The following is a 13,852-nucleotide window of genomic DNA, read 5'->3' on the forward strand; positions in this document are numbered from 1 at the left end:
CCTGTAAAAAGGGAAAGAAAACAGTTTTCAGTGCATGTCAGACGCAGCCAACACTGTCAAAGGGCATTTAGGAAGTCGTAGCAGGTGCAGCCACGAGGCCTATACAATAACTGCTGCTGAACACTAGCGATTTAAATAAACACATGCTTAATTTCCTCTTTTTAATGTTGGCAGAGGACACACAGAGTCTTTAGCGACTGATTGTCCAAACGCAATTCTTGAGTAAACTCAAATTCAACCCCAAGAATTGTGTATGGACATCTGTTGCTGCAGACTCACATTCATCACTGCTGCCTTTTGGCCAAACGCCTCATCAAGAATGTAGGCCTCCAAACCACAAAGGAGGCGACTGAAAGGCATTTAGTCTCGGTTTGTTTTGTAATTGTCTCATTCCAGGTAAGATACAGAGCACATTTGACATGTTATGGAGATGAAAGACGCGGGACTGGGCCAATAAAGTGGAGCAAACCTTATTCTGCCTCGTGTAATGTGTTTTTCGAGGTGCGCGTTGTGGTTGGCCCGATTGGTATTTACACTTTGTCGAAGATCTAATCAAGACTGTTTGTTTTAAATGGCAACTATCGACTAAAAGCATTGATGTATCGACTGTGTTTGGCAAATAGTAGAAAGCAGTGAGTTGAGTGCTCCCAGAGTGCAGGCCTGCATGCAGCACCGGATGCACGTGAGATGAGCAAAGCTACAAAACTGGACCTTAAGATGCATGTGTGCACAAACGAGGAGAATAAATACAAATGAACACGGCTAAATATAATTTAGAAAATAAATTCGTTACAAGCTACATTTGGTTGTAAAAAATAGCTTCTTATATCATTGTATATAATGTATTACTATAGAGCATATTTAAAGCCAATTGAGGAAAATCCTAAAGTGCATCCTAAAGGCACTTAACCACAGATATATTACTCAAAACACAATTTTCCAAGTGCTTTTAAGGCAGAATCAAAGGCAGTTTACTACATATTAATGTGTTAAAGGGCTGTAAAAACAGAGAAGACAGAGAGCCTGATGACTGATGCTGCCAAATCTCTGGAGCCAACAGCGTCACTGAAAAATCACTTGGGGCACTTTTTGGTCCATTTGGGTTTTTATCGTTTTATTTTCTTCTTAATTTAACGGATTTACTGCCTAAAATTGTATCCAATTCTTCTTCTTTTTAAAAAGACAAATTATTAAACATTTCAACCAAAATGAATCAAATAGGCCTAATTGCAACGTTTGACGTTTTTAACGGTTAGTGTAAGAATATTTGAATAAAAAAATACATTTTATGATTTAAAATAATGTTTAAAAATAATATAAATGTTTAGCTTCAACGTTGAATTGAAAACATCCGCAGACACACAGAAAACGTGTGTGTTGTTGTTGCACATTAAAGGCTAACCTTTCTTAATTCCAGGGATCAGTGCTGTTTGCTCTTGCAGAAAATGCCTCTGTGTGAAATGGACTTATTTATTTAATAAAACATCAATAGCCTCTAACTTACAAACGCATTTTAACTATTTTAAAATGTGAAGCACAAATGCAAGGATACTTGCACGTGTTTTTTCTGCGTGCTAACACAACAGGAGCATTTTTCTCAGAAATAAACCTACGTTTTTTTAAATTAATAATCACCAGGTTTAGTTTAATAAAGCTCAGCCTTTTATGAAAATAGAATAAAAAATACGTATTAACAATTACATTTTTATGAAATACGTAAGACTTATTTGGACATAATAATGTTTTTGTTGCATAATTAGTGTATAATTGAGTGCAATAGGAAAAAACGGTTATTTTGGCAAACATAATCGAAAATACTAAGGGCTAATATACGTTTTCTTTAATGCAGTAATGCATTTCCTCCTTCTTTCGTTACAGAAAAAAACATCAACGAAAGGTTCTTCCTGTGACAGGTTTAAAATAAAAAACAAAATCAATGCTTTTATGTAAAACATAATCTAGTAGTTTGTTTTTATTACCTTGACTAGAATTTACTGAATGGCTGTTAATGACAGGCTGGAGATCACATGCGATTTTTTTTTGTATTGTATTCCCCTAACATGAGTCGTTATTATACATGTGTGATGTGATGGTGAGGGTCCACTCACCAGTCTCCTCATGTACACTGTGCAGGATGGGGAACTATCTGTAAACTGTAGCTACAGGCCCAGACAATAGTCCAACCCTGCATCCATTGTGAAAATAGCAATAGAAACAAAGAGGGAATACAAATGTGGGTACAGACACGAATTAAGGAAAAAAAAGTGCCTCACGTAAGAATAATCTATAGGATCTAATAGACACAATGAATACAAGCAATTTTTTTTAAAGATCATAATCTAAAGCTTTTTTGAAAGTTGCTCCAGAAATGTCAAATGGAGGCCTATTGGAGGCATGGAGCCCATGCAGAACCATGTCTTTGATCCTCTCTGTGTGAAACACTCTCAGTAGCTCAGTGTATGGCCTGCACCAGCTGACACAGAAGCCCCTCTCTCTCCTCTCTGTAACCCCCTGCCTCATTAGCATTTCCTTTCTAGCAGCCATTCTCGTCCGGTTTCCCGTTGCAAATCGGACTCCACAACCGAGAAAAGGTTTAAGGTCGCCCCGGGCGTTCAGGGGAGGGCAGCCCGGAGGCAAGACCTCGACCTCCCGCAGTGGTCCTGTAGTTCACACCCCACACAAACACACGCTACACCCCCCTTTGTATGCATATTGTAGCTGAGTGGGGCTATAGGACGGTGAAATGTCTCCAAAGTCTGGTCTAATCAGCCTAAAACTGCAGTGTGATCACAGAGCTAGGCTTAAATCGATCAGATATAAGATATCACCAGGAATTATCGAAGCGTGATGTACAATCCTAATTGAGAAACGTGTTTGGCTATCAGCCCCTGTGTGCGCTGCAGGGGGCTTTCAGCCAAAATTGCACTTAATAGTGATAAAGTCCAAAGAGATGCTGCAGTTTGTAAAGTGCAGAAGCACTATCTGGGGAGCAAACCTTTAACATAGCGGAGAAGAACGCCAAACAGGGTCATTTAAATAATCTTAATAAATGAAAGTGAAGAGTACATAAAAATGCAAATGAATGTACAATTAATTAGTTACTTTACTTTTATTTAATTCGTTAATTCGTCACAGCTGTGTTTATAACTTTACTATATATATATATATATATATAAATAAATATAACAGTGTGTGTGATCATGTTGACCCCTTTCAGGAATTAAGGCAAAATTAAGTACATGTAAATTGTTCAACATTTTAGAGAAAATACTGAGTACAGAAATTGTGGTAAAAAAGCAGACAAGACAACTGTTTTGAAAAACAGTTGAAAAACACTTTTAATAATTGTTTCCATTTTGTGAGCAAAATATAAAAAGCAGTTTGAAGAAACATTTAATTTTCTCAAATCAAAATTGGACTGAAAGAAACTACACTTTCTTTTGACCGCTTTAATAGCATTCTATAACTATTACATACACACTGTTATGCCTGTAAGCAGATCAAAGGACATTGTTGTTCTTTATTTGTCATTACCTGTAATCCTTAGTAAAAAACTGATAAATATGTCTTTATAGGATAAGACATGATAGTTGATGAATACATTATTTACCACATAAGATGTCTTATATCGGCTTACAGTATACCACATACTTTATATACTGCTAAGAAATGCTTATTAGTGGGGGTTAAAACAAAGCGCTACCCTTTATTTTATTTTATCGTAGACTGAAGGTCATGGAAGATGAGGTCTTTATATCAGTCACGGTCACACTGTAAGAGAGGATGTAGGTAGATGAAGGTTTACACTTCAGCTGTAGGTATTCACACTCGCACCAATAGTGGGCCAGGTAACCAGAGCTTCAGATGTCTTCCCTTTACACCTGTCCAATTTAAAATTTAAATTAAAATGTCAACAGAAGGCCCATGTCACAGTTTTCGCCATTTTCCTCAGTGACCATCTCTGAATTTCCACTCATTCCTGCGACTAACATCCATCATGGTCAGACCTCACGGTGCAGGCCGACACATCCCCAGCGTCCAATGGGCTGGCGTGTTGTTGAGATGTGGGGCGGGGGGTGCAGAGGAACTGGAAAAAAGGCCGTTACAGGGATGTTTGTATTCCTCTACCCTCCATGAAGAGTAGAAATAAACACAACGTTGTCTTGGTCTTGTAGTTGGTATTCCAGCTCCCCCTGAGGTTTAGAAAACACACAAATATCCAATAATCAAACATATCTGCGAGTCAAAGGAGAGATCTCTGTCTTTACTAATACAAATATGTGTATTGCTGCCGTGTTCCCATCGGGGTCCAATCAATGACAAACTTTTCATGTCATTTACATCCTGTGTTGCGTCCTGTAATTGAATCAATGGATTGAAATTGAAGCACTCGTACTGTGTGTGCATGTAAATATGAGCTCACATATGAGACCCCAAGGACAAACTTGTCTTGCAGCTGTTTTTCACGTTATATGAAACATTAACTGACTGAGAAAACGAGCAATCTCGGTATCAGTGAGCATACGGGCTAACATTCACACACACACTGCTGAATTAAATCTGATATAGCTAGAGGGATCTATGCATGAAGACAAAAACAGCTGTGTGGTCTCAAACTATTTCTCGATGTAATAGTACATCCCGAAAACAGGCATACAAGGTTTAAAAGAGCTAACAATAAAGCTTGTTCACACACACACACACACACACACACACACACACACACACACACACACACACACACACACACACACACACACACACACACACACACACACACACACACACACACACACACACACAACACACACACACACACACACACACACACACACACACACACACCCACACACACACACACACACACACACACACACACACACACACACACACACACACACACACACACACACACACCACACACACACACACACACACACACACACACACACACACACACACACACACACACACACACACACTAAGCCATCTGACAGTGAACATGTCTCCCAGTGCTCACCATTAGCTCCCAGTCTGCATCATTGATAAGCACCAGAATCCCAGGTCTCCTGTGGGAAAACAAACCATTTTGAGTCAGACTTATGTCCCAAAGGTAATGCAGATGCAAACACACGTACACACGTGTGTAAAAGATACAGACAGATAGAGCAGACTCAAATAAGTGTCTGCATCCTGCTTTAAAAAAGACGATACAAAAATCAAGACAAAAGTACCAACGTTCAATTGAAAATATTATTAAATGAGTTTAAATAAAAGTGCCACAAAAAATATAAACATTTCACTAAAGAGGTAAGCTGGTCAAATAAAAACAATAAAACTATTTAAAAGCATTACTAGAGTAGCACTTGAAATGGTTTGGAAGTCTATGAAACCTGATGTACTTATATGATTCTGTTTTCTTCTTGTTTGTATATTCTTGGTCGAATGCACTTATTGTAAGTCGCTTTGGATACAAGTATCAGCTAAATGCAATGTAATGTAATGTACTAATTTAATTTATACAAATGACTTTTTAGTCTTTCATTTTTTGAAATGGTGGATTAGGAAAAATATGTTATTTCTTTGCAAGCATGATGATTGATTGGAAATGAGGTCTGGTGTTTTTGTAATATTATTTGAAATGAATACACCAGTGCTATGTTTGAGAACACACACCGGTCTATATATATATATGATAGTAGATCTAACAGTATATGTGACTGCATGTGTGCTATGTCCATGTTACAGCCCATATGCAATTATAGACAAGCACTTTAGGGTTTTTCTCATGCCTGCTTATGTACAAATGTACACTTCTTTATCTGCAGATATGCATGTTGCATTTGTACTAGCAATCACAAACTCCACATTTTTTTCTGGTTATCAAAATCAAAAAATATATAATACATATTTGAAGTAAAAGGCACATACAGTAAGTCACGGAGGACAGCGATGATAGGGGAAAACAAACTGTCAGAGAAAATTAATGAGCGCCCAAAAATAACATGCATATAAACCCTACAAAAATCCCCACCCTTCAAAGAGGGATAATAAGGGCAATGGAGGAGGGTAACATCAAGCACCTATGGGTGCAGTCTTTTTAACATATGCTGGTGCATTTTATTTCTGAAAGCCACAGAGGAAGCGGTTTAGGTAATGTCGATGGGTCAAATAAGCTCCTCTGCACCTTGTAGATGCTCTATGACTTCAATGCAAAAGGGCCATGTGAGAGAGCAAACATACGTCCACACGAGTGACATGCACACACACAGAAAAACAGCTTTGAAAAGGAACACAATTATAATCAAAAAGGTAAAGATTGTCAACCCATCACCAATAGATTTATTTTTAGATAAGGAAGAAACACCTTAATGATGGTTAGCGTTAAAAACCTGTGTGCTGCCAACATAAAGAACACACACACTAATCTATAAGGTTTATAGGTAGGCCAGCTTTTTCCTCTATTCATTGGTTAGGTGGAGCTATAAATAGTCCTGCACAAAGGCAGCTGTAAAAGTCAGCCAGTCCTATAAACACACACACACACACACACACACACACACACACACACACACACACACACACACACACACACACACACACACACACACACACACACACACACACACACACACACACACACACACACACACACACACACACACACACACACACACACACACACACACACACACACACACACACACACACACACACACACACACACACAATAACCTGAAGGCTAGACGGATTTTATTTTCTCCAGCATTTCTGAACTGCAGGCTTCACGCACAATACTGCACGTTCAATTTCAACCGTTCTTATGAAGCTATTTTGATCACATTATTACAGTCAGATTTGGCAGTTAGGGTTTGATTTCCAGTGGTCTTTCAGGACATATTGTTGTACACAGATCCAGGTGTATGTCAAGTGCACGCTCACACTCACACGGAGTCTCCCTGGACAAAGAGCTCGGGCCGTTCCTTCAGCAGGTTCTGTTGGATCCAGACCAGCAGCTGCTTCACGTCCCCTACAAAACACACACACAGACACAAAGCCCATACACAGTCAGACAACAGAGGTCACAGGTTAAGGGTCAAGGTGCATGGTTCCAGCCTCCTGGTCGATGTGACGCGACAGAAGCACCAGGCGGGACGAGGCTGTGTATATGAGTGTGTGTGTGTGTCTGGGTGCATGTATATTTATGAGTGTGTATGTTGGGGGGGAAAGGAGAGGACACTGGAAATGGGGGGAGGGTCGACTGATGTCAACGGCCAAGAGCGGTGTCGTTCACCTTGGCTACAAAGAAATACAATTAATGATTTTGTATGTGTAAATTGAAAACCTATCCACAGCTCAAAAGAATATTAAGACAGACATTTTTCTAAAGCATCTGCTTGTCACAACATATAAATGCACTTATATTTTCTTTGAATAGAAAATTAAATTCTCAATGCGGGACTAATAAAATGATCAGAAAACGCAAAGATATATATAATAATAGTTTTCTTTGTTAAATGCACTGCTTCTGGCTTGAGCTTGACTATCAATAATGCTTGAGTTTTCTATGAGTCTGACCTCCTGAACAATCAGAGTGACCTTGTCTCAACAATAGATTGAGCCTCACTCCGCCCGACTGACAGGAAGCCACAAAGGCGACGACAATGAGAGGTTTTAGGATAAATCCCCACTAAACAACCAACTATGAATATATTAACCACTGTTACCGTTAAGACTCAAGGTGGTGTAAGGGCTTTTGAGTGTGTGTGTGTGTGTGTGTTACGTTTCCTGACATTTTTTTTTAAAGAAATGGGGGAACAGTGTAATTACAGGGATACACAAACATAACAAAAACCAGATAAATGCAGAAAAACACAGAAAATGTTCTTTTGACTGGTTGTGGTCTGGTTGTGTGTGTATGATCATAGCTGGGGTCTTAATGTACATGCGCACGACGACCCTCGATAGCAGCACTACAATAGCTGTTCACACAGGAACGAAAAAACAGAAGAGATGGGGGGTGAAAATGAAGAGAGGCAAGGATAGCAAATGGGTTAGGAGAGAGGAGGAGCAGATGGAGCAGATACGAGGGTAAGAGGACGACAGTTAGTCCTCCAGAGCAGGTGTAAGGAGGGCGGTGAGGCCGTAGCAGGTAGGCGTCTGACCACATGGGATTCAGGAGTTCAGCTGGATCAAGGGCAGAAACAATATCATATCTGGGCTAAGACTACAGTTTTATACATGACATACATTCAGAGAAAAATAATTGAATTCAAGGGAGAAAAATATTGCACATTTTGGATTTTTCTTTGCTTTACAATGAATTATTCTATTAGAGAATGCAGGTATACATTTTGTGCATATCTAAAATAACTGAGACACTGTCCACTGTCTTAAAAAATTAATTTCAGATTATAAAATGATTCTGAAAGAGTGATATTAAAACTAGGTCCATTCAAAAAAGTTTTTTTTATACATTTAATTTATATAATTCAAGGTTTAATTTACTGATTACAAAAAACTTGTTACAAATTCCCTGAAGACGCAACAAAAATCCACGTTAATAACTAAAGTGTTTTGAAAGAAATATTTAAAGGCCTACTAGCAGCATTTAGCTTAGAAAAATAGATTTATTGAGACACCTGCCTGGCCTGTAGACTGTCTGGATGATATGTATAAGAGTGTGAGTGTGTGTGTGTGTGTGTGTGGTGCTCAGGATAATTGCAGTGCTGTCGGCCAGCTCAGTAGTATAATGATAGTGCTGATTTTCTACGGTTCTAGGCCTCCATATAAAAAAAGGACACACACACACACACACACACACACACACACACACACACACACACACACACACACACACACACACACACACACACACACACACACACACACACACACACACACACACACACACACACACCACACACACACACACACACACACACACACACACACACACACACACACACACACACACACACACACACACACACACACACACACACACACACACACACACACACACACACACACACACACACACACACACACACACACACACACACACACACACACACACACACACACACGGCAGTGAATATTGACCTCTGCAGGACTAAAAACAGAACTAATCACTCCAGCAGTCATAACTCCTTTGTGGCGACTCCTTTCTTTGCTCTCTCTCTTTAACTATTGGTAATATTTCTCCACCATTGCCCCTTATTCGCTCTTTCATCCTCTCGCCCATTTCCTTTGCTCTCTCCTCTCTCTCTCTCTCTACGTCTCTCACACCGTCTCGTAAAACCTGCTCTCCTCCCTTCTTCATCTCTTTCCATCTTTCCCCTTCTTCTTTATTTCCCTCCCTAGAGACCCAGTCTCAGCAAACATGTTAAAAGTTGCACATAGAAAATAAATAGGATGTCTAAGCTCAATACACAGGTCGATGATAATTCAGACTTTATGATTTAAGCTTTTTTTATAAGAGAAACAGTCATCAGGCGCTGCCCTTTTAATGGCTTTCTCGTAAAAGGTTACACATATGGCTGCAAATTTAAATCACCCAGAAGCAAAAAGACAGGCTAGTAAACGAAATGTTTTAAGAATGGTGGACAATGTAACAAAAATGACGGCGCTTTGCGGTCCAGGTAAGGGGGAAATGAAAATGAGGGAACCAACAGACAGGAAAGGGGCAAAATGCGTCATAGGCTCCTGAAGCATCTTGGGATAGCTCAATGCGTGGGTGGAAAGGAGGCATGGAGGGAGGGGAAGGAAAGGGCGCCATTTTGACGCCGATTCAAAAAAAAGTGCCCGTTTATCTTTTGTGCACGCAGTTTTCCCCCCTTTTCTTCTTCTTTTGCTTTTTTGTCTTTGTGCGATTATGACAGCCATGTGAGGAGTGGGGGGGGGGGATATGAGCTATCCATCTTTTTGCTGATGCGAGGGGCAAAAACGATGTGATCCTTAGACCACGGGGGTTTTGTCGTGTGTGTGGATGAGGGAGAGAGAGTTAGATAGAGAAAGAGAGAGCGGGGGTGGGGTTTTTCAGTCGAGGGTCATCAATCACCGGCTGGGGTCAAAGAGAAATACGAAGGATTCAGAACCAATTATATCTGCCTTCACTGCACCCCTTCTATACTAACACACACTCGTAGAAACACACACACACACTGATGTACAAGGCGAAATTAGTTTGGAGCGACATTTTCAGGATCAGCAAACACGGCAGACTTAAGATCACAACGAGCAAATACGCCCAGGAAATGTCAAAATGCGACATAAAACTTATGAACTTCCTGCATAACATGGCAAACCTTATGGACACACACAAACACACAGGTCGGCTGTGCAGCAGGGTCATATCTTTCTGACATTCCCCGTTCTGGTCAACTTTTGTCTTTTTGTTGTCGTGGTTACACCAGCGCCATGCATGAACACCCATTGTTTAGTAAAATACCAAAGACACATATTACTCACACACCCCTTTCCCTCTCCTTATTTTCGGAAATAAAACTGGGCTGCAGGCAGATTTTCCCTCGACTCCTCCATGCCGAGTTAGTGACCCATTTTAGAGGGAGCCTGGATCCCACAGCAAAATAAAATCTAATCAATTTGGATCCTGAGGTGGGAAAACGTTATGATTTGAGAAACCAGCACAGCCTGCTGAGTCAGTCAACATGCTCTAAGACAAGACAATGCCGAATCACCCGGCTGCTCTTCTACAACCCACAGAAAAAATCTTAAACATTCACACCCTTTACTACTTTAATTCACATACACTTTACTAAGCAGGGGGCAACATTCACAAGAGAAGGGGTCAGTTTAGGGGTAAGGATGAAAGGGAGGAGAGAAGAATAGGGTTAGGGTTATGATGGAAGTCCAAAGGGAAGGCTATTACAAAGGCTTTTTTAAATAAGTTTTAAATGCTGATAAAAGATCTATAATAGAGCTTGCATCGACATTTAATAATGACCATTCAACTGGCAGATTTTCCTGTTATATGATACTAGCATAGTGTCAACAAAGCCTAACACATGGAACTCAAAATACAGTATATACATTTTAGTATTACATTGTTGTTATATCAGCTCTTATAATACTAATGTTTTAAGTTGAGGAATAAAGCCTGCTTTGTAACAACACATGTAATATGTTGTTGCACCAGTGCTACGAGCACTACATATACAAATATAAATAAATGACGCAAATATAATGCAAAAATGTTTATCACAAGCAAACATACTGAAACACGAGTCTCCACTTATACACAAATACTTGATTAATCATATTTCACTGCCATAGGTCTAAGCTATTGCTACAATGACTCTCTTAAAAGGAAATAATGTAGGCCAGTCTTTAAGTACTTTCCCAGCAAAAATAATACATGTTCGGCCATTGTGATATAAAAACCCATTCTCTAAGTTACACACTTAACATCGACACTGAGTATTACAAACTATTGACTAAAATAACTGACAGGACCAAAGAGTCCTGTACACTGTCGATCAGGTAAAGGACAGCAATGTAATAAATAAAGTGAATACAAGTGATCGACAGTGTGAGGGGTTCTTTGGTACCATTCTACCTACCATGAAGCCAAGACTGTAAAGATGATACGTAAACCATTGCAGTGAATCTCATATTAACTTTAATTTAACTAATTTACTTCACCAAAAAATGATGGTGTGTTTTGTGTGAGGAAATAAAAAAATCTTAAGACAAATAAAATTAAAGGATGGATGGGGCGAACATGATTTGTTGGTTGAATGCAAAGAAATATGGATTACAAAGTTGTAACTTGGCAGCGGAGATGAACACATACCAGTATGATACCACACATAAACAGTCTATGGCAATTCTAAATAAACACTCTTTAGCAGCCTTTCTTATACTTGGGTTTCCTGATTCGCAGCTATCTGACATTGTGTCTCTACAGTATCTTCCAATTTAAAATACATCATTTATTTAAAAAAAGGAAATCTTGTGGCCGTCACTTCGTCACATTGAGACTCTTATTCTGACACAGACAGGTGGTACTCACAAGGATCAGGTTGGCTTGGAAGGGTCACATGATGATCCTTCACACCATTGAAAAGCAGCTCTGCTCCACCCCTACACAAACAAACAGTCAGATTGGTCAACTATCAGTTTTTGTGGTATTTGTCAAAGTACCATCACAAATGTAATATTTTCATGCTACAGAGATGTTCTGGCCCATACATCATATTCTATAGACTTAAGAACACATAACAATATCCTTGTTCAGTAGAGAACAACACAAATGCCACCAAAACATAGCATAGGTTTTTCAATGAAACTGGGAACAATTATGTAAAAATGTGTATTCCCTCTTACATGACAAATCGTATAGCAATAGAAATCTGTCAAAAATAATTGAAAGATTTTTCTCAACAATTTTAAACATCATTTATATTTATTTGCATGAATGTGATACAGTAATAATAATAATACATTGTATTTAGAGGCACCTTTCAAAGCACACCTTACAATTAAAAACATATTCTAAAAGACATAAAGAAAAGTAAAAAAGGACAGTAACAGTGGACATGTAGCACTACAATAAATAGGCTGATCTGAACAGGTACTCAACAAGTAACAGTACTCTGAGTTGTCTGTATTTAATTAAATTTGCTTAATCTATACATTAATGTCAACCAAAATGTCTCAATGTCAGTTAAAAGTCACTCACTTCAGATTAAAACGCTTTAATAATTGGAAAAAGTCTTAATGATTGGAAAAGATTACAAAGATAACTTAAAATCGAAGAAAATATTAATTATTAATGCAAATCCATTCTCCGCACCTTAAATGTTGGGTTTGTCTGTTGTCAAATTACACATTTTATGACCTGCTGTACGCTTGTTGAATAAGGAAAGACCCTTCCCATGGATTACTGTCATCTTTCTGATGCAGATCTAACCTGAGTCTAAGGTCTATAGATTCCATGGAGGGTGGTTCTCTTTTTGTTTTGGTCTCGGATAGTGCTCAGTCAAATCTCTGGCATGTTTTGCAGGCAGACTGCACATCTGGCTGAGCTGCAGGAGGAGCCAGGAGACAGGGTTAGAGCTGCTGCAGAGGGACAGTCTCTGAGCTTCTCATGGAGGAGTGAGAAATAGCTTTACAGTTTCACAGGCTGCACAAGTTAGCATAGCCAGAAAGAAACTCGTCAGGCAGCTCTGTTGCTGTGCAGCGTAAGAGGAGTATGTTATCGCTTATTATCTTAAATAACGTCACATGTTAAGCAATCTCATAACCTCTCGTTGTCTTGCTAAATTAGAAAGAAAGAGACAACATAACGGTGGATAATGATTCATAAACAAACTCAAAACTAGCATGGAGCTAGCTGTTACCCGGATGTGATTTGCTTTTTAAATGACAAAAGGCTAACGAAATAAAAGCAAACTTAAAGCAGCATTCACCCGATGTATTTTTTCCTTAAAACTGCTGAAAGAATATTAAAACAGGCACTCTTAACCACCATAAAGGCTTTTAAATGTGCTTACCCAAACTCCAGGTGAATAGCAACGGGCGCTGCCATATTGTCGGCACATGCAGGAAGTTGTGGCGGGCAGTCGGAAGTGACGCATTTTGATATGATTTCCATACAAGAGGAAGCTTTTTATGAAATCAGTTAAAAGAAAGATTATTGTGTAAACTTAATCATAATATCGAAACTCTCTTTATGCATTTGGAACATCATAAATATGAAATCGAATTAATTGTGAAATAGTTGATTACATGGTGGTACATTTTACCTGTGAAATACAAAGATTTAGCCCCAATGTTTATGTAGGCCTATTTTTATTTGAACTTAAATAATTTATTGAGACTTTCA

General features: G+C 39.0%; 1 protein-coding gene across 1 annotated transcript; it reads right to left on the bottom strand.

Annotated features, from left to right (window-relative positions):
- Nucleotides 1-3,320: 3,320 nt before the first annotated feature.
- urm1 (ubiquitin related modifier 1) lies at nt 3,321-13,590 on the bottom strand. Its single transcript, XM_034198094.1, has 5 exons — nt 13,521-13,590; nt 12,038-12,108; nt 6,949-7,030; nt 5,021-5,069; nt 3,321-4,193 (listed from the first exon to the last, which is right to left on the bottom strand). Exons 1-5 carry the CDS (start codon nt 13,553-13,555, stop codon nt 4,125-4,127), a joined length of 306 nt encoding a protein of 101 aa, XP_034053985.1. The 5' UTR covers nt 13,556-13,590; the 3' UTR covers nt 3,321-4,124.
- Nucleotides 13,591-13,852: the final 262 nt, after the last annotated feature.

Source organism: Gymnodraco acuticeps, unplaced genomic scaffold (genome assembly GCF_902827175.1).
Source record: "Gymnodraco acuticeps unplaced genomic scaffold, fGymAcu1.1, whole genome shotgun sequence".
Lineage (NCBI taxonomy): Eukaryota > Metazoa > Chordata > Actinopteri > Perciformes > Bathydraconidae > Gymnodraco > Gymnodraco acuticeps.

Excerpts from the sequence above, each read along its gene's own strand:
- urm1 (XM_034198094.1), bottom strand. The coding sequence starts at position 13,555 with ATGGCAGCGCCCGTTGCTATTCACCTGGAGTTTGG. Across the intron at positions 7,031-12,037 it reads TCCAAGCCAACCTGATCCTT|GGGACGTGAAGCAGCTGCTG; the intron begins GTGAGTACCACC and ends TGTGTTTTGTAG. Across the intron at positions 5,070-6,948 it reads TTTGTCCAGGGAGACTCCGT|GAGACCTGGGATTCTGGTGC; the intron begins GTGAGTGTGAGC and ends GTTTTCCCACAG.